Source organism: Colossoma macropomum, unplaced genomic scaffold (assembly GCF_904425465.1).
Source record: "Colossoma macropomum unplaced genomic scaffold, Colossoma_macropomum, whole genome shotgun sequence".
In the NCBI taxonomy this organism is placed as follows: Eukaryota; Metazoa; Chordata; class Actinopteri; order Characiformes; family Serrasalmidae; genus Colossoma; species Colossoma macropomum.
In genome coordinates this window covers 29,949,617-29,969,155 of record NW_023494788.1, presented here as the reverse complement: position 1 = coordinate 29,969,155, position 19,539 = coordinate 29,949,617, and the positions used below count along the sequence as shown (strand labels likewise).

The 19,539-nt window shown below is 39.9% G+C and overlaps 1 protein-coding gene across 2 annotated transcripts; it reads left to right on the top strand.

Annotated features, from left to right (window-relative positions):
• The first annotated feature begins 726 nt into the window (after window positions 1–726).
• Window positions 727–16,546, top strand: slc9a6a (solute carrier family 9 member A6a). Of its 2 annotated transcripts, XM_036569122.1 has the most exons (16): window positions 727–1,145; window positions 2,889–3,088; window positions 3,424–3,501; window positions 3,733–3,809; window positions 3,888–4,000; window positions 4,224–4,329; window positions 7,069–7,210; window positions 7,686–7,791; window positions 7,878–7,966; window positions 8,212–8,325; window positions 9,466–9,577; window positions 10,400–10,553; window positions 12,275–12,305; window positions 12,399–12,481; window positions 12,692–12,797; window positions 13,267–13,539. In XM_036569122.1, the coding sequence occupies exons 1-16, from the start codon at window positions 866–868 to the stop codon at window positions 13,537–13,539; spliced, it is 2,064 nt and encodes a 687-aa protein (XP_036425015.1). In that variant the 5' UTR covers window positions 727–865. The 2 variants fall into 2 exon arrangements, with proteins under 2 accessions (XP_036425015.1, XP_036425014.1); XM_036569121.1 differs by having other exon boundaries at window positions 12,275–12,481; window positions 13,267–16,546.
• The last annotated feature ends 2,993 nt before the right edge of the window (window positions 16,547–19,539 follow it).

Sequence of the window (19,539 nt, the reverse complement as noted above, 5' to 3'; positions counted from 1 at the left end):
TTGCAGTTGTTAAAGTATTAAAGAGTAATTGCACCATTCACTCAGCACCCCATACTCCATACAGTCCATTTATGGAAATTAAACGGCAAACATTAGTTGTTTTTGTGATGTGATTTACATATATTGGCCTGCTCAGCATAAGGCAGGTTAGCACATTCCTGCTAAAGTTATTCAGCCCAGCCAGAAAAAATCATGGGGTGTACAGTGGTCATGTAATTCCAAATAGGCCTACTGCATTTCAGCACAGCTGAGATTATGTTGTCTGTGTTCTCTGGGAGGGCAAATACAAATAAAACATTAGGGCTTACCAGTCCATCAGATTTTTTTGTTAATTCAGTGGTTTTGTGATTTACATACATCTACATAGTCAATCTAAAGCAGGTTGTTCCCGTCCGTGTTAAAGTTATAATAAGTATTTTAGTCCAGACTACTTTTGGACGAGCTCAGTAAACCCACCAATCAGAGCAGAGCTCACTCTTAGTCAGGTGACTAACAGGCACAGTAATAAAAACAGCCTGTTTAGGAATAAAAAAAAAGGTTAGAAAATGGTCAGAAAAATATTATTTTTGGTATATAAACCCACAGTGGGTCTTAGGGGAAAAGTAAAAATACAACAAATGTAGGAATTGAGCCCTTTAGGGCCAACGCGATGAAATGCGCATTGCCTGCGCTGCAGTAACGTGAACGAACATTAAAGGATTTTCCAGCGCGGTGACGCAGGGAGAAGGGGGCGGAGCCGCTCTGAATCAGGAACAATCCTCACAGCCTTTTCTCTCCAGAAACTGAAATTCACCTTCGGGATGCTGTAATGTTTTTCTGAACAGACTTCGCACCTCTGACGTTTTGACCTATAAGAAATGCCAACATGGGCTCCAAGTGGAAGTTCAGCACCGCAGAGGGAGCTCGGAGAAAGCTGTCTTTGTGCCTTTTAGCCAGCCTGTCCGTTTGCTTCTGCGTTTGCGGAGCTGAAGACAGTGCGATGGAGAACATCGTGACAGAGAAGAAGGCTGAAGAAAGCCACCGACAAGACAGCGCCGACTTACTCATCTTCATTTTGCTCCTCACCCTCACCATCTTAACCATATGGCTGTTCAAACATCGTCGCTTCAGGTTTTTACACGAAACGGGCCTGGCTATGATATATGGTGAGAACGAGCAGCAGCAGCATCATGTATCGTGTCACTGATGCCACTGGGTTGCTTGTGGGATGTTTACATTCATTTTGGGCTAGCTGAAGCGCTAGCCAAGCTAATCTTACGGTAGATGCAACACAGCAATACGGTCTATATGTGCAGATTTCAAATCGTGACACAGTGTTAAGGAAGCGGGGTCGTCATCAGGCCCGCAAAATGTAGTTAGCTAACGTTAGCTGTCTGGCTAGCTGAGTCTTGTGAGGGGGTTAATCTGCTTGCTTGATTGCTAGTGCTACCTACTAATGTTAAGGTTACTAGCGCTCTGTGTTTTGTAAGTTAGCTAGTTAGACGAGGCTGAAGTGGGCTTTTTATTGTCCAGCTTCTCTTTCGAATTTTCCTGTTCCACCTTAAATGGTGCAGCAGTTACATGCTGCACCATTTAAGGTAGAACGGGAAAATTCCAGCGAGAAGCTGGTGAATAAGAATATGACCCCAGGTTCGCTGTAGGAAGTTAACCTAGCTAGATTATGTTATTTTTTCTGGCTCGCTTGAGCGTGTTTGCCAGTGCAGGTTTAGTTAATAATTTTCTGTCCTTCTACAGTAAGACCGTAGAAGCTGTAATATCATGCTGGACCTTAAAAGCCTGTCCTGAGCCATATAAGACAATCAGTAGCTATACTGACTAATTGTTGCAAGAGGCGTCTCCATGACAGCAATAGCACAGGTTAGTCAGATCCCCTAAATCTTGCCTAACCTCTCCGTTATAGGTTATATTACAGGCTCTACATAGGCTGACTGAGGGGGGTTTATGCAGTAGAATAGCAACATAAACAATAACTAGCCTGAGCTAAGTTTTCCAAAGGCATCCTAGTGTTAAGATCTTAAGTGGTAGAGAGAGTGTTCAGCGTGATGGTGGCTCTACCATTTAAAAGTCATATTTATACTAAAATGCTTTTGGGAATCCCCGCCTTGATGATTTCATTGTGAATTCTTGTGTTACAATACAGAACAGGAATCGTTGTTAAAATATAAATTATGGCTTTTTTACATTTATTACTAAGGCCATGCTCTTTATAGGAAATAAAGGGACACGAAAATAAAAAATATAACCATCACTACGTCTGTTGTGTGCCCACTCACCTCTTACAGCAGTGCTGCAGTAGTCTCTAAAATGAGATGTCCTGGTTTAAAGACAGAAAACCCCTTTCTAATGATGTATTTTGGAGATAGAGGTACATTAATGAAAGGATACTGTGGGTGGGCTGTTTGATTTTGTTTTTGCTAGCTGGCTGAATCACATTTATTCCTTGAACAAAGAAAAAAGTCTTTACAAAATACTCTCTAGACTCTAAATCACTGACTAGGATTTGTTGAGTGCGGTAGAGACCGTGACCGTGGTGTATATTTTTGCAGTGCATGCTGGGTAGCATAGTGAGAGAACACTGAAAGACGAAAACATGAAAACGATAAAAAACTACATTCTGTTGAACGAATGACACTGAGGTTTGCAATGTAGTATTCTGTAGTGCAGCATAATGTAACATAAATAACATATTGAATGTTAGTTTTAGGTTTTAAGACATGTTTTGGGCCAATTTGGTCAATATAAGTTTATAATTGCCGTATTATTGCCTGTTGAACAGTATCCGCTCTCGTCTGGTCTGCTTATGAAAAAAAAAACAAAAAAAAAACAAGTGGAGTGTTTCACCATTGACTGATTTTTTTTATTTTTTTTTTTTCCCCCTCTGTCACTAGGATTGCTTGTTGGGGTTGTGCTACGCTATGGGATCCATGTTCCCCGAGACATTAACAATGTCACACTGAGTTGCCATGTCAATTCCAGTCCGGCCACACTGCTGGTAAATGTCAGTGGCAAGTTCTATGAGTACACGCTGAAGGGTGAGATCAGTGCCAATGAAGTCAGTGACGTTCAGGACAACGAGATGCTTCGTAAGGTAAATTGATTGCTTGTGTGTGCTCAGATTAAACTTTCTTTTTTTTTTTTTTACATTATTCTATTTGCTTTTCCTTTGTATTATGTAGGGATGGTTCTCTGTTTGTGGATTTATTTTGTTTGTGTCCTTCTGACGCTTAGTGAACAGTTCTTGTAGATTTTAATGTTGTTAAGTTTGATTTCACTACAAATACACAAAGTCACAAACTCTGAATGCTGATGTGTCATGTGACAAAGCTGAGGTAATGCATCACATGGCAAAGTTGAAGTAATGTGTTTATACTGAACTAATTATAGTACAGGTTTATCAGTGTGTAACATCTCATGCTGTTTCAGGTAACCTTTGACCCTGAAGTGTTCTTCAATATTCTTCTGCCTCCGATCATATTTCATGCTGGGTACAGCCTAAAGCGGGTATGAACTATGCTTTTGTACATCATGGGACTTAGATTACATCTAGTAGCCACATTATTAGATTTTAAGAGTACTTGACAAGTGATTCATCACATTTTTGGGTGGCTGAATAGTAAATCTAAGATTTTAAAACCAAGACTTGCCAGGAATTTTAACATTTCTCATTAAAGTTGACGTAAGTTAACAGTCTGTTAATGAAAGTCATTAGCTTTATTTTTCATTTTATTTCAGAGACATTTCTTTAGGAACATGGGCTCCATTCTGGCTTATGCTTTTGTAGGAACAGTGGTGTCCTGCTTCATCATTGGGTTAGTACTTCTGGAATGGGTCTTTTGGGTGCTTCAAGACAACAAACCATGTTAAAAATTCTGATTTTACGTTTGCAGGTTACTGATGTATGGCTGTGTGATGCTGATGAAGCAGATTGGCCAGTTGGGCGGGGACTTCTTTTTCACTGACTGCCTGTTCTTTGGTGCCATTGTGTCAGCCACTGACCCAGGTGTGTCTTAAAGTAATCAGATAGTTTGAACTTTATAGGTGGCTCTAAAATTTAATATTGACCATGGGTTTGATGTTTTACACATAGAGAAGTCATAGAGAGTGAAATTTAACCTTTTTCTTTGTTGATCTCATGTTTTAGATATGGCTATACTTGAAACATATGATTAGGAGTGGTCATAAATCTGAAAATTAAAGCTTGCATTATGAAACTTGTTTTCTAGTGACAGTCCTGGCCATCTTCAATGAGTTGCAGGTGGATTTTGACCTCTATGCTCTACTGTTTGGAGAGAGTGTTCTGAATGATGCTGTTGCTGTGGTGCTGTCCTCGTAAGTTCTTTTTCCAATAATAGTTCGTATTCATGTTCGGACATACAGAATCTTCTTAATACCATGACTAAAAGTGCTTTCACACCTACCTTGTTTGGAATGGACCTTGGGACTTTTCAGTTTGGTCTGAACCAAAATAGCAGATGTGAAAGGTGCCTCAGACAAAAAGGACCAAAAAAAGGACCTTGGTTCAGACCTTGGTCCAGACTTTCAGATGTGAAAATGCCCTAAAAGTGCAAAATTAGAACAACTGATTCACAATGGCTTTGACTTTCTTTGTAAGTGGAGGTTTGATGTCTCTTTTAGAGGCAGTTTTCCAGTATTAAACATTTCATATTCTTAGAGATGTTTGTTTGTACATTAAGACATACTTAGCAAATTTTTTTAGTAGTTATTTTTATCATAGCTCTCTGCAATTACTAGTCATACACTTGTTCTAGCACATTAGCACTGCATGTTTCATGGATTATGTTGTGACTTCTTACTAATCAAAGCTTTACTGTGATGTGGAATGTGCCTAACGCTTGGTTCTTCTCCTGCTGGACCATATCATCGTCTCCAGAATTCTCCTTTATCACGGGAGGCACAGTGGGGTGGGCCAGCATAGCCATGGAGGCGTGGCTCAGTGCATAGAGGGCGGGAACCAGACGCAAAGATCACCCCTCAATGGGTGTGCTACACAAGTAGCTTTGACTCTGAAGATCAGAGTTTTTGGTGTGTCTGCATTGGCTGGTGTAAGCCAGAGTATGCAGAGCAAATGACCCACAGTTAGGCCTCAGAGTTATCGTTTTTTCAGAGTATGACCGAATTTCATGTTTCAGATTTTATACCTGATACGCTCAAACGTTAAATAACTACTTAACAAAAAAAGAAAGTCACATTTTGTAATGAAGTGGTCGTGTCAGAAGGAAAGATCTAAATAAGGGGTGTTAAATTCTGCTTATGAAGTCCAGCACAGTTTGCTGATTTCCCTGCTCAAACACACCTGATTCATCTGTTAAATGCTAGGTTTAGTAGGTGTTTTTGAGTAGGGAAATCACTATACTGTGCTGGACTCTCATCCTCAAGGACCAGAATTGTATACTCCTGAATTAAATATATATTGAAAAAGGAGCCCACAGAGTGAAATTTTATTGTTTACAGACTAGGAAAACCCCTCTTTAGATGAAGTACCTTGAAGGTGATTGTGTGATATATTTGCACAGTGCATGCTGGGTATTGTAGTTACAGAACATTAACATAGTAAAACTCAAATAGGAAACAAAATTGTGAATTCTGTCAAACTGATGAGGCTGAGCACTGTGGAATACTACATAACAAATAACATATTAAATGCTAGTTTTGAGCCGGAATGTCCCTTTAAGTGTTCAGTTCACATTTGTATGTTTGAATAGTATGATGCATAGAGATTTCAGAAGCGTTTACCACCCATGTGATGAGTTTTTATTTCATTGAAGTCTCACTTTCATTATGGTTGTGACTTTTATTTGGTGTAATAATGGGGCCAAACTGTGGGCATTTGCTGGGTGCTGGGTGTGTGTTTGGTTAAGGTTTGACCCCTTCTGTAGAATGACTCCTTACTTCAGGAACCCTCTATCTACTGTATTCTCAACTGCATTTGTACTGCTTAAATAAGAACATTGTAATTGTAAAACAGGGGAGACAATGGCAACGTAGAAAATAGGAACATTAATCAAATCTGCTGCATATATAATAGATGAATCAATTAATTATTTTGAACCACTTTGTTCTTAGTAATAAATAATGAATAACCAAAACAGTAAAAAAGGAGACAGTCTCGTTACGCCTACAGAATCCTTATGTCAACCATAACAGTAGTGACTGTGCTTCTGCTAGGTCCTAGTCCAGCACATACATGGCAGCTTTTCATATTTTGAATTCCACCGTGCAGTAGAATTCAGCAGAACGCTGATTTGCCTGATTGGAGTTAAGCTGTTGTGCAGTTTTTGCATCATGAAAAACAGATGCTCTGGTTTACGATAATGGAAAATCTGGTTGGGTTTGTTGTTTTAGACCACCAGGGCGTGGCATGCTGTGCCTTTTATTTTCCCTGATATTTGTGCTTTCCACTGAGACAACACAATATTAGAGTTATTTGTGTTGGATTCTATCTACCTACCAAGTTTATAATTTACTTGAGTATTCCTGCTTCTTTTAGCACCCTGTAGTTTTGAGCCCATTTCGGATGGGATTAAATTTACATGGGGTCCTGAGGTAATTTCCTCTTTTACAAGTGCTACTATGTGATCTTGTTTCTGTCCGGATTGGCCATATTGGTGTTTTTTCTCCCACCTCCTGTAGAGAAAATTATAGGTTGAATTACCTACCGTTTTTCACCAATCTCAGCAGTGGTCTGTTAAAGTTTGTCCTGTGTAGATGCACATGCTGCAGTGATTTGTCCAGGAAGATGTTTCCTCATGTTGAAAAACAAAAGGTTTTTGACCAATGCTACTTGTTGTATTTAATATTCTTGTGCACATATTTACTAAGCACATCTCAAATCGCAAAACAGTGTATAGTTTAAAAGGGAAAAAAGTCAATCAGAAAAGCAATGCCATCTGGATTAAAAAAAAATTAGTAAATACAAGATCCCGGATAAACTAATCCAATCCGAATAGGGCTTTTGAGGGTGGTAATATTTGAGTGAATTGCTTCCAAGCATATTGTGAGAGAAAAGGTTTGTATGTATATTTGTCTTTATCTGTATCCTGGTAACAGGTCCATTGTTGCATATCAGCCTGAGGGAGACAACAGTCATACATTTGAAGCCATGGCTGTGCTGAAGTCCTTTGGCATCTTTCTGGGCGTCTTCAGTGGCTCCTTTGCTCTCGGAGTGGCAACTGGGGTAATGACAGCTTTGATATCCTTCACTGGGTTTAGATTTTGTAAAAGTCTATAAAGACTTAAAAGGTTTATGTACAGTACTGTGTAAATGTCTTAGGTCACCTAGGTCACTTAAGTTAACCATCAGTACCAGTACCAGTAACAGTGTTTTTGGATTTGTTTTAAAAAGAGATGATAGCTTGCAAACAGGTTTGGTTCCTGTTCTCCTTTATGCAGCTTTTGCCAGGTTTAAGTGAACACACTGATGCACATAACATCACAGTTTACTGTATTGTATTAAATTACAATGTATTATATTAATGTTTATTGGTATTTATTTTAATGTTAGTAGCTTTCAGAGCAAATAAACATTTACTGCCCAGATCAATAGCTTTAAATAGATTTTTCTCCAGTGCCTTCAGACTTTTTCAAAGTCTTGTATGTAACATAATAGTGTAATGTCTAATGGTTTCAACTGTGCCGGCTATCGAGTCTCCTTAACTTTTCCTCACGTCACCAAGTTTACCAAGCTGCGGGACTTCCAGTTGCTAGAGACAGCATTGTTCTTCCTCATGTCCTGGAGCACGTTCTTGTTGGCAGAGGCCTGCGGCTTCACAGGTAGCATTCAGCCCCCAAAAGTGCTATAGATCTCTGACCATATCATGATTTCCAGGGCAACTTTTGAATGTGCTTTATTTTTGTAGGTGTGGTAGCTGTTCTTTTCTGTGGGATCACTCAGGCCCATTACACATATAACAACCTTTCCCCTGAATCACAGGACAGGACCAAGCAAGTAAGACCTTCTTCTGCCACTAGAGAATTTGTGTATATTGTAGAATTTTTTTGCTTGATTGCAGTGAAAGTGGTACTTCATCATTTAAAATCCTGTTTAGTCTAGTCCTAGGCTTAATCTGTTTGGGAAAACTGGGCCTATAAGAACTAATAACTAAGCCGGCTGACTTGTCAGATTTTCCTTGGTTCTACATGACCGGATGTGAAGATTTCAAAATACTTTACTGTGTTCTTTTTTTCCCCCAGTTATTTGAGCTACTGAACTTCCTGGCAGAGAACTTCATCTTTTCCTACATGGGCCTCACCCTGTTCACCTTCCAGAACCATGTCTTCAACCCCATCTTTATACTGGGAGCATTTGTATCCTGAACTTCTTGAACATGTGCAGTGTAAACGTAGTATGATGCTAAAAAGTAGGCCTGTGCTCAGTGACTGTTACCAGCGATGGTAAAAACTCATTCACTGTTGGTTTGAACTTTTAAATGTGTAGAATGATGTAATATCCTATATTAATACTACATTTATTTTTCCAAATTCAGATGAGATTCAGATGAGCTCTTGTACAGTCGGGCCAAGCTAAGCTGCTACAGACACGACAACTTTGTGTGACATTCACAATTATGTTCTTTATTACTAGAATAATTACACTTTCTTGCCAAATAATGATGATGGTGTACTATAATCATAACTTTTACAGAACTTCATGTTTAATATGTTCTTTTAATTTATGAAATGTTACGGTTCAGTTTGCATGCTCTCACTGTCCTGAGTGAGGGGCTGTCTCAAAAGTACAGTAAAAACTGTTATGAGTATTATTATTATTATTATTATTGTTATTATTATTATTATTAGTAGTAGTAGTAGTATGTATGTATGTATGTATGTATGTATGTAAGTATGTAAGTATGTATGTATGTATGTAAGTATTGATGACACATCATCAGTGACATTCTTGGAAGTATCAGCAGATGTACTTCCTAACCAGTTAACGCAGTTATGGTGCACAGTTGGCCGAATAAGATGGTTTTGTTACTGTTTACAAGCCTAGTGAAACATAAATAACAGTACATATTTTTGGCATTGTCTCCAAAATATACAAATTTAATGTACCTTGTATGTTTGAGCTTGTGAGGGTTGCAGGATTGTTTTTGCAAACATTTGAGTTTACGTCTCTGTTTGATTAGATGAAGGGGAATAGTGGAGTTTTAGTGCGAGTTTTAGAGTGAGATGAAGTGGTCACGCTGGGGCAGGTTGGATATGTTTTTGCTTGTTCCAGTGAAGCAGTACCGGCGATTTCTGCTAAGTGAATGGTCAGGAGTGGCACAGTTACGTTTGTACTTCTGGAGTAACTGAGCTCGAATACCTTCTCTAAAACAGCTCTCATTTCCCCAATAGAAGTAGGAAGCACAAAGAGTCATGCTTTTGGATGGGCATGTAGAGGTTAGCAGTGTTGAGCTACTCACATTTTTTGAGTGGTTCCTTGACAGCTTCCTCTCTCAGCTGGCCGTGTTCCTGGGCCGTGCAGCTAATATCTACCCGCTCTCCTTCCTGCTCAACTTGGGCCGCAGAAACAAGATAAGCTCCAACTTTCAGCACATGATGATGTTTGCAGGTTTGTTGACGGAGCGTTTTTAGCCTTGAAATGAAACTCTGTAGAAGGAAAATCTTTGAATTAGCACATTTAAAACAAGCATGCAAAGAAAGAAAGAAAAGAGTGTTTTTCTGCTTTTCTACTGTTCTATATGATCAGAAATTCTGTTTCTAAAGAATGTTAAGCAATGCTGTTGTAGACCTTGCCATTACAACGCCATATTTAGGACTGTTACTATTGATTATACTAGTAATTGAGTAACCTACTGATTATTTTAATGATTAATTAAGTAATCAGAGTTTTAAAAAAAAAATCAAGCAAAAAAAACTGTAATTTAAGATTCCAAAAAACTTTACGGGGAATAGATAAACTAGGAAAGTTTTAAAGGGCCATATATGTAAACAGGGTTTCAAAACATACCATTCACTGTCCAGTCCACACATCCCATATATGAAAACTGGGCTGCAAAGCTAAACTGTTAAATTCACTGTATTGTGACATCGAGAAAAGTAATGCATTTACATATATCTGCCTATTCAGCCTACATTGGTTTAGCTGCATACGTTGATGCTAAAGTTAAAAGGGGTATTTCAATCTGGATTTTTTTTTGTTTGTTTGTTTTTGGTTTTTTTTTTGTTTGTTTTGTTTTGTTTTGTTTTGTTTAAATGTGGCTCAACACAGGGAAGCCAACCAGAACAGATGTGTGTATCAGTCTTACAGGCAAAGTAACAAAAAAGCCTGTTTAATTCTAAGGGATAAAGAGAGGTTGGAAGATGGTCACGTAAAAATGAATTATGACTTTTTTCGGTACATAAAATCACGCAAGTCCTTCTTTTTTCCCAGGTCTGCGAGGAGCCATGACCTTTGCCCTCTCAATCAGGGACACAGCCACGTATGCACGACAGATGATGTTCTCCACCACACTACTGGTGGTCTTCTTCACTGTGTGGATCTGTGGAGGAGGCACCACTCAGATGTTGTCCTTCCAGCACATCCGGTCAGTCTGAGACACTCTCATTTTATTTAGATAAAAGTAGAACTTCTCCATGAGCTGGAGAGGCTTAAGATAAAGATTGGACTGGAAACGAATGCACCTTCAAGGTTCTCCTCCTTTTGGACAGTTCTGACCTTTATCCAAAGTTACCTAGCTGATTAAGGAATCCTGCTTTGTGAAACTGTAGACTTTAGCTCAAGGACTTGTTGATTCAGGTTATGTTTTTGTGGCTGCTGTGCTCCACTGTTGCAGGGCTAATGTGATGCTTATTTATACTAGTCTTTTCAAATGCAAAACCGCTTTTCTAACAGCTGCAGCTTTAAAAAAAAACACATTTAGAAAGATTATAAAGGGAGGTGAATACAGGATTATGGCAGTCGCCCAGCCCACAGGCACTGACGATGGCTGCGAGAGAGGGCGGGAAGGCGGTGCCTGCTAAGACCCGCAAGTGATAGCAGGAGGAGAAACGTCTGCAGCATCCATTTTAACTTTATTTTTACACCAAACATAAACAAAATCTTACCAAACCCAAGCTGGTCATTTAGTGGCTTTAAAGACTTTTCAGTCCTTTTCTCCAAAACCAAGCTTTTCAGCTCATTAGTCTGTCGCTGCTGCTGCTCATCCCTCTCTTTTCTCTCTGTTCCCTCTTTGCTCTTTTTAAAGGCTGAGCTGAGAGGGAAAAAGAGCTCGTGTTCTGCCTCCTGTCACCACCTCCGCTCCCCAGCTTGGCCGCCAGGATCGAACGTGAGGCATAATCTAGCGGCCTTGCTGTGGAACAGGAGGCGGGGCGGGGAGGCGAGTTCTTGTGCGCCGCCTTCATGTCTCTCGTGGCTGTCGTCCTTCTCCCGCCTTCTTGCATGCAGACATCCTCCTCCTGTTACTTGCAGCACTTAGCATGCGAGGCTCGGGCGCCGCATTTCCTGCCCTCTCTTGCAGCCGTTGTTGATGCCCGTGTGTCGCCACAAGGATGTTTCTATCACTGTCTGAGATCAGCTATCTTGCTTTCTAGCTGTGGATGCTTAATAGCTCCCAGCTGAAGACAGACACAGCTCTAGCTCAAGTAAACAAACATTACTCACTGCTGCCCTCTATAGGTGCATAGTTAGAAGTTAGAACATTTGCTGTTTTCATAAGATGAAGTGTCTCAGTAAAGGTGTATCCTACTTTGTAATTAAAAGCTAGAGGTCTGCACTACCGTGGGTTCCCGCGGGACCCGTGGAACCTGTGGAACCCGCCACAATATCTTGTGGCGCAGGACTAATTTTCAGTGTTGCTCACAGGAGCAGGCGGGTAATCGGGCCGCTTTAGGGAGGAGTGGGCAGAAGAATGCTGCAAATTAATGAATAGCCTAAATAAATTAGAACGATCACTAAATCATATATGTAAACAATATGACAGTAAAACAATTAAAATGAATAAAGTAATTTCCAAACAGCCAATCACGTAAATAACACGTAAATTCTCAAACAGGCTGACTCCCTGGTGTTTAGAGAATAGACCCGGGGTAGATTTTTTTCCGTGCACCGGGCGCGTCACGCAGCTACATACAGTGAAATAAGCCATGAAAATCAGTGAACATTAAACAGAAGACTGTATAAAAACTTAAAAAGCATATTTTTATGTAATTCATGACAAAATACTAATTAAACATTCCGTGCTGCAGACAGATTTCCCGGTTGATTTAACTTGATTTAACTTATTTTGGTGTTCTTTTGTTATAACAGTGTTGGAGTCGACTCGGACCAGGACAATTCAGTAAGTGCATTTTTAATTATGCATGAAGACAATACTGAATGCATTATATTATTTATATCAACTCTAATGCTATTTATGGGTGTGTTTCTGCAGATTGGCCCAGATGGAATAGAGAGGAGGAGCACCAAACAGGAGAGCGCCTGGTTATTTAGGATCTGGTACAACTTTGACCACAAGTATCCTTTACGTTGTCAGTTCAATGGCTTTTTCAGTGAAAATGGCTATTTTAGAGGAATTCAAGTAAGAGGCTGGAGAGATTCTTCTTTTATATAAGAATATCTGTATGATTTTGCTGTTGTACGGCACATAGAGCAGGGTATTTTTTTTTGCATTGGCAGTTTGAAGTTTCATGCTGTTACAGAAGCCTTGACCCTGCTGTCCTACAGTTACCTGAAGCCGATTTTGACTCACAGTGGGCCTCCACTCACAGCCACACTGCCAGCCTGCTGTGGCCCCCTGGCCCGATGCCTTACCAGCCCGCAGGCCTATGAGGTCAGCTTCCTACCCAGCACCACCACACAGTACACTAGAATAGCCTTCTTATTAGTAGAATAGCTCAGCAAAATATCAAATTTGTATATCTTCCTTTCAGTCCATACGTAGGCTAATTTATCTAACTAGTAATGGAAGCTTACATGCACCTCGTGTCTAAGGCATCCAGCATCTGCATTGCCTCAAACTGCATTAAATCGTTAAGTAATTTAAACAGACTTGTTTGTCCGGCTTACATGGACACGGATGGACCAAAAGTACGGGAAAATTCAGGCTTTAAGATGGTTGCTACTCTCGTTTTAGTGATATAATGTGTTTTTGTTCGCTGTAAAACTAAAGAAGCGAACTCGTCTAGGCTCATAGACTACATTTAGGGTAACGGGAAAAATTGTGAAATGTTGATTTTCCAGAACCATTCCTTTAACGGGAAAACATTTGTTGTCTCTCAAATTGTTGTCTCTCAACACAGAATGAGGGACAGCTGAAAGATGATGACTCGGACCTCATCCTGAACGATGGCAACATCAGCCTGACGTACGGTGACATCACCGTGAGTACAGACGCCACAGGCACACGCACCAGTGGCCAACCAGTGGGTGGAATCAACTCAGATGAGGCTCTGGACAGAGAGCTGACCTTCGGTGACCATGAGCTGGTGATTCGGGGCACACGCCTGGTCCTGCCCATGGATGACTCAGAGCCACCCCTGCCTCGGGACCCCCGCCACCACCGGGAGCTTTGAACTGCATGGCAAAAAAACAAAAAACAAAATCACGTGTGACACGGCTGAGTCTAAGGCATTCCTATCCATCTGTCCCCCCCTCTCTTTCACCCCTACCACCACTATCTGGAGTGATCCCTCTATGCCTCTTTCTCTCTTTATCTTCACCCTTCTGCTCTCTCTGACGTGACTGGTTTGATGTCTCTACCTCATTTGTCACTTTTCTTTCGTTCCTCTAAAGGTGTCAGTGTAACTTGTCAGTTCTTGCCATCCATCCTCTTTGTGAACTGTTCTGCGTCTCTTTTCTGCAGCTTGGCTGTTGAGCAGAACCTGCAGCGTCTCGCGGCATTGTGGCATTGTCGGCCTGCTCTACTTTCTCACCGCCTCAAAAGTTACTGTGAGAAGCGACGTGGCAGTTCTTTGTTGTCTTTATAGCAAGGTGTAAAATAGGTACAACCTGCCATGTGTGTTAGCTTTGTGCTTTCTTCGGGTGGTGAGAGCTGTTTTGAGGAGGATTTGGGTCAGTGGTAAAGTTCTTGGGATCTTTACACTTTCAAACTGCTTTCTCTTTATGAGAGTTGAAACAGAGGCATGCTAACTGGATGGCTCTGTGTTTGCTGTGCAGTTACAATCAAGTGCCTGTTGAATGTAGTTTTTCATTTTCTCTCAGAGTAAAACAACACTGTCTGCCGTCCACTAGGGGGAGTCCTTGTGTTTTGGTACTGAGCTTACCTGTGTGGCTGAACTGAGGGCTTGTGACTGGCTGCAAGAGGGACGTTATTGCATACTTGCCGTAATTTGTAATTGGCTACAGAAGAATGCCTGTCAGTCTGTGTAATTAAAGGGCCTGGATCTCACATATTGACCTTTGACTGTGACTCTCTGGGAGTTTTACACCTTGTTATATATATTCATGTGGTCAGCAGTGAGATGTTCTTTTATTGATGGTCATGGGGCAAAAGCTGAGGCCATTTGCCCTAATTTGTTAACATTGTTCAAACACAGAAAACTGTCAGCCTCGATATGTTCCTATTAATTTCAACATACAGTAATAAACCACTGAAATGACTCAGTCATGTTTAAATATGAATGTCTTAACATAATCCATTGTCTCTATTAATAGTTCAAACCAAACAAGAACAAAAAGTCTTTTTTTTTAAAAAAAAAAAAAACTTGCCTGTGCTTTTTTTTTTTGTGGTTTAGAGCCACATAGTGCAGACATACAAGGACAGAGTAAAGAAGAAAACGCAGTTAATAGCAGTTTGCTTGATCTCTTAGACCTTTTTTTATGTTCTTTTGCATGATGTGTGCTGTGTGGAGATGAATCGCAGTGTGTTCTCCCATATGTTTTTTGTGGAGTTTCTATGGATTTTATAACTAATTGAGATACTGTTGTCAGATGTTGTGGAATGTCACTGCACCACAAATGCCTTGTAAGTCTAAGTGTATAGGTTAATTGTCTGATTTTAGATGTGGTCTAAAAGGGCTGAGTGAGCAGATATTAGGTATTTTGCTGTTTGTACTTTAGGTTGGAAAAATGAAAAAATGTCTAGGGGGGAAAAAAAGGCCATTTCCTGTTAGCAGGGGTATCAGGGTGTGGTGCAGTGACAAGATGAACAACAATCTTGATGACTGTTAAGAAAAAAAAATGTTGCAGTTGTATGTAATTACACTATATAAATATATATATATAGTGAACTGTAAGTAAAATGAATGCACTGTCTGTTAAAATATAAAACCCTGAAAACTTGACAGAGGAGCAAACAAACCCATATAGGATACTTTTTTGCTGTTATTTTTATGTCTTCTAACATTTGCCCTCTGCTGTTGGGGTTCCAGGGTTGAGTAGAATGTGTGTGAACAGTGTGTGTAGTGGAGCTGCTGAGTGGAGCAGCACATGCAGACGAGACACAGCCCTAATTACAGTGTTGCTGTGGACGGAGGCCGGGACTGTTCTGGGCAGTTGAAGGAACAGGAGGGGGGGTGGGAGAGAAAGAGAGAGGGAGAGAGCAGCCGAGACCTTCCACACAGAGTTATCTCCTGCCGTGCAGGACATTTAGACTGAGGGCATTGTGGGATTTCTTGTAGGCATGCCTGTTGATAACAGGAACAGGGTGTTTATATTTGGATGGTCGTGAGGTGAAGGAGTTGAGTATGATTGCAGTTTTGCACTTTTGTTTTTTGCTTGTTCTTGCCTTGTTCATTTGTTGTTGTACCTTGAGATATCTACTATTGTTTATTTGTTTATATGGTGGATTTTTTCAGATGAAGGAATGAGTAGACCTGTTTTTGTGGTAGACTGAGTTCCATCTCCAGTTATTTGTTCTTAGAAGGAGTTCAGTTGGCAAGTACCTCTTAATACATGCTGCCCTGACACCAACAGCAGCAATGCCCAAATGATCTTTCAACAAATTGAGTGCAAATGGTTGCTTATGATCTTCTGATGAGATTCATTCATGAAAGGCTTAGAATGCAAAACATTCAGTGCTAAACTTTTTTGTGGCTTTTTTCCTGATTTGTTCATTTTTCTAATTGGTACAAAAACTGGACTGACAATATTACCAGGTACTGAAATGTTGTTATGGTGATTCCTGTGTATGAATGAGACTACATTGACTAACAAAAATGCTTTTTTTGGTTCCCCCTGTTTCAACCAGAGTGATAGCTCAGATGTTATAATGGACAGACTTAAAGACAGTGGGTTAATCTGCATCCAGCTCTACTACTCTTTTGCTGTTTGTACAGGATAACTTGCAGTTGGCTTCAGTGTTCATGACCACCGACAAATTTGGTGACAGCTTAATACCGTGGTACCCTTGGCATGTCCAAAGTAGCAGAAAGAGGCAGACGGACCCTCGGATGCCGTATATATGATGTTTTTAACTGATATGTAGCTGAGTGCTAGACACACGATGTGCAGCCTCTGTTCTTACATGTTGCAGGTACTGACTGTTTACATCTGTGTAAATATTCTCATCTGTTCATGTGCGTGCAATGGTCAATAAACAGAAGTCTGCTTTCGATTAAATGTGCTTCCTTGTTATTGGGTTTTGCCTGGACTCATTTTCATTCAGGGTCAGTACACAAAGCAGAGAAGCTACCTGGCTCTAGTACAGACATGACTTCATCAGCAGGCTCCTATTTTAGCTAAACTGATGCAGAATCAGGCCCAGCTTCATTTAACAAAACCAAAAGCTGTGCTATTAATGTCTTGGCAGCATCTCTCACCAAACCAACTCCCTTTTAATATTTTTAGGACAAAATCACAAGCCTCAAGAGCATCATCGGTCACAATAATGAGAGACTATCACAACTCTTGTTTTCCAGTGTTACTTGGCCTGTATCCTAAGGCGGCTGTGTGGGAGTGTTGTTTGTAAAGTATGCACTATTTTTCATTCATGGGCAGACTCCTTTATGTCTGTGGAGGGAGTTTACCTCACAGCTGGGGAACAGCGTTCTCCACAGAGGAGCTGACCAGACCCTGTAGTACACGGGACAGAAGCAGTCAGCAGTGAGGGATCAGGTAACGTGGTCCTTATATGGTCTGAATGCTCCACAAGAATGTGTTTTCATTGGGATAGCGCTTTCTGGATTAGTAATATTGAAGGCATTCTGAAGGCTTTTTGTTGGTTAATTTGTCAGTTCATTTAACTTACCCTGCCCAACAAAGGTTCGGGACTCCAAGCTTTTCAGGTTTCTGATACAAATGAGTATGTTTGCAATAACACGATAAGCACTAATCAGGTTTATTTTGAAAAAAAAACAAAAAAAAACTATCACACAAATATGAAAATATTTTTTGCAGTTCTAGCGTGGGGAGAATGATACCCAACACATTTTATACCATTGTGATGTCGGCACCCAAACCTTGTGTTTAAGGCTTCTTTGGGGCAAAATATTTTCAATATGTACTTTTAAGCATAGTTTGCACGTTCAGACCACACCATCAACAAATGGCTGTAGTATGAGAAGAGATTGTACGACTGTAGGAAAGGAGAGTTCTGGCTTCTGGTTTAAGTTAGAAGGCTGGACCCACCTTTGAGAGGTAAGACCTGAGAGATAGGACTGAGGAACAGGGAGGAGATAGTGGGGTGCGAAAACTTTGTCACATGAAATAGAAGGTAGAAATGGAAATTTATAGGGTGTTAGATACGAAGGTGGAGGAGCCTAGATGTGGTCCTCCTCCCAGAGTTATGAAATACAGTGGTATGCAAAAGTTTGGGTACCCCTCGTCAAATGATGTTTTGCTGGCTTATGAAATGTGGTACGTTCAAAGGTTACAGCACGTTTTTTTCAAAACATTAAATTCAGCAACTAAATAGAAATTGTCATTAAGATTTACAGAAAAATGCCATATTTAAGTATGTTTACTGTAGAGAATGACAAACTTTTGAATATGACTAACTTCATTTTGGAAAAAAAAAACTGTTAAAACATTACTTAGGTAAAACGTCATCGTGAAATCATGGTGTTCATTGAGACTTCAATGAACATGCACATGCAGCGTGTTACAAAACGTGCTTAAAGCACCTAATTAAAAAATAACAGTGAGAAAATTCAAAGGAAGGTAAGATATCCCAAAACATTTGACAGGCGGTACACTTCAGTTTAGAGACTGTAGTGAAAGCTGTGAGTGTCATTGTTTTTCCCGTTTGTCCCACACATCAGAGTGGCAACAAACAATCAGTGTGTGGCTGCTAGTAAAACTACTTCAGGCAACTGAGAAAGAACACAATCTTCAATGTACAGTCCATTGCTAATGTTTACACAATGCCACATAACGGCAGTTCAGATTTACATTGTGATTATGTATATAAGCTATATAAGCTAGTTCAACCTAGGGAAGTCATTCAAAATGTCACAATATGAACACAGATGGAAACAAAAAAGCTATTTGCTCAATAAATACTTGTGAATATGTGTGTTGTCTGTATTATCAGGTGTTAGAGGTGTACATATTTTAGCAGCCATTCATACAGATATCTAGATTGTTTAGACATTTTTTCTCAAACGGAGTATTAAATATAGTATCACAATCACTTACTGAGTAAAATTCAAAATAAAGTGAAATGATATGTTTGTAGTGGTTAAATGACTATTTTAGTCTGTTCTCACAAAACTTGTAACTCCAAGATGATTTTATAGGAGAAAACAAAAAGTAAACTTAACATGATTGTATTCTAAGAAATTATGAATCATTTCTATTGGCCCATTTATCATGAAATGTTCAATGTAAAAGGCAGATGCTTTGCTCAAATGGTCCAGAAAAATTAAAAATGCCAAAAATGGAGTTGACATCACTCATGTCGTTGATTTGTAGTTTTGTAGAGCGTAAGTGTGTTAAATTGCTGTGAAATTACAGCTTTATCAAGCCATATTGCATCCTCAGCTCTCTCTGAATCTATTTAACAGTCACCAAATGGAACAGCTTGATCTGAGGCATCTGCAGTGGGAGAAGTGTTGGTGCATTTTTTCAAGGCCTGATGAGTTACAAATCCAACATGCATCCATGGTTATTTACTTTGTGACTTAGTGCTTGTTTACTTAAGTGAGATTCTTATCTCTAAGGGCCCTCTTAGTCCCTCTCTCACTCTCAGGCATGGAGTGCTGCTTTAGCCTCACATTTATCTGTTGATGTGATGCTGGAAAACCAGACGCCATTAAAAACTTGCTAGGACTTGGCCAAGTGAAAAAGTCATACATTTTTCTTTTGTCGTACTGCATCTGTTTCACAAGCATTCTCTCCACTTTGCCTGTTTTCTTGCGTCGACAGAAGGGGAAAATATGATATTCTGCATCATTAAAGACAGGGAAAACGCATTCTGAAAAAATGGCCTGATATCGGAACACAAATTGCATGCAGAACTATTCCAAAAACCGCTTTGTACCTAAACAACAGTACTTATTCACTTAAGCTTTTATGAAGTGGCTGCACATCTGTATTGGATTACTGATTCAAATGAGGCAATTTCTCACACTAGATACATGTAATGGCTTACTTCATACAGGAAAGTTGTAGCA

Bases quoted from the DNA above. Each gene is read 5' to 3' on its own strand.
- slc9a6a (XM_036569121.1), top strand. From the start codon at position 866: ATGGGCTCCAAGTGGAAGTTCAGCACCGCAGAGGGAGCTCGGAGAAAG. The intron at 3,502-3,732 runs GTATGAACTATG...ATTTTATTTCAG, and splicing joins CTGGGTACAGCCTAAAGCGG to AGACATTTCTTTAGGAACAT. The intron at 4,001-4,223 runs GTGTGTCTTAAA...CTTGTTTTCTAG, and splicing joins TGTGTCAGCCACTGACCCAG to TGACAGTCCTGGCCATCTTC.